Source organism: Monopterus albus, unplaced genomic scaffold (genome assembly GCF_001952655.1).
Source record: "Monopterus albus unplaced genomic scaffold, M_albus_1.0 scaffold23.1, whole genome shotgun sequence".
NCBI classification, from domain to species: domain Eukaryota; kingdom Metazoa; phylum Chordata; class Actinopteri; order Synbranchiformes; family Synbranchidae; genus Monopterus; species Monopterus albus.
This window is the reverse complement of record NW_018127903.1, coordinates 1,728,427-1,729,554: the sequence shown is the minus strand read 5'-3', so window position 1 is coordinate 1,729,554 and position 1,128 is coordinate 1,728,427. Positions and strand designations below refer to the sequence as shown.

General features: G+C 39.3%; 1 protein-coding gene across 1 annotated transcript in view; it reads right to left on the bottom strand.

Moving 5' to 3' along the window:
* The window catches only part of LOC109957028 (arrestin domain-containing protein 3-like), a 16,109-nt gene that overhangs the window by 11,317 nt on the left and 3,664 nt on the right, over positions 1 to 1,128 (bottom strand). The window contains exon 5 of the mRNA XM_020594598.1: positions 54 to 361. Within this exon, the coding sequence (XP_020450254.1) occupies positions 54 to 361 (308 nt within the window). The remainder of the gene's footprint in view (positions 1 to 53; positions 362 to 1,128) is intronic.

The following is a 1,128-nucleotide window of genomic DNA, read 5'->3' as shown; positions in this document are numbered from 1 at the left end:
AAGAAATTTAAAAACATCTTCAAATATAAATATTTCTGGGTCAGCAGCTTTACAGAATTAAGTGAAAATAGCTCTGTCAGTGGATTTATTACACTGTTGCATACCTTTAAATGGTATTCCACTTTGATAATGTCACAGTTTTGGATTGTTGGCTTCTGATCACAAGGTATTTTGACTTCACACTTGAGCTCCTCCTGTGTTTGGGGTTTAATACCTTTGCCAGCCATTCTGAAGATAACATTGCTCTTATGTTTGGTACTGCTGTTGGCAAGGTACAGGACATCCTGGATTAAAGTGAATTTGGGTGTCATGTCTTTGGATGAGGAATTGTCGACTTTTGCAGCAATCACCATTGTTTCACCTAAAGAAAAACAACATAAAGTTAAGTGCCACACTGGATAATGCAGCAAGTTCCAGAATTGGTATTATATAAAGAATAAGATATTATTATGCCTGTGAGGCTCAATTAACGCATGATACAAACTGTTAAAATGCTAAACCCCCTAAAATTTTATCCAAATTTCTTAGTTCGTCACCTTTTTTATTGCTTTATTAAACTATCACTGATAACAAACCATTTTTATAGCAGGCACTTGAACTTGTCAAGAGCACAGGTGTAACTGATACCATTGATATAGGGTCAGGTGTAATGAAACGTGGATGGCATTGGTTTGCCAACTGTCAATCAAAGCAACAAGAAGAAGAAGTAGTGTGGGTGGGGTGATAACACAGAAGTAAGCCAGCATGTACATATCAGGGCACTGGAGTGGACACACCTAAATAGCATGCACCTATTATTAATGTGAAAAGTTGGATCTGTTTGTCCAGCAATTACATGTCAAAATGTTTAGCATGAAAAAGGTGTCATGGTTTGTGGTCCTGCTTCCTTTTTGGTGCTTCTATTTTGGTTAGTTTCCTGTCTTGTGTCCCTTCATCTGCCCCAGCTTTACCCAGGTTCACAATCACCATTCATTGTTTCCACCTGTTGCTCATTATCCCCTGGTCTTCTGCCTATATATTCTCCTCCCTTCCCTCAGCCTGGTTGCTGGTTCATTTGGTTTTCGGGTCTTGTTGCCCCATTGTTCATGTGTCCGCTTGTTCCGGTGGCTCAGTAAGCATTTCCTGATT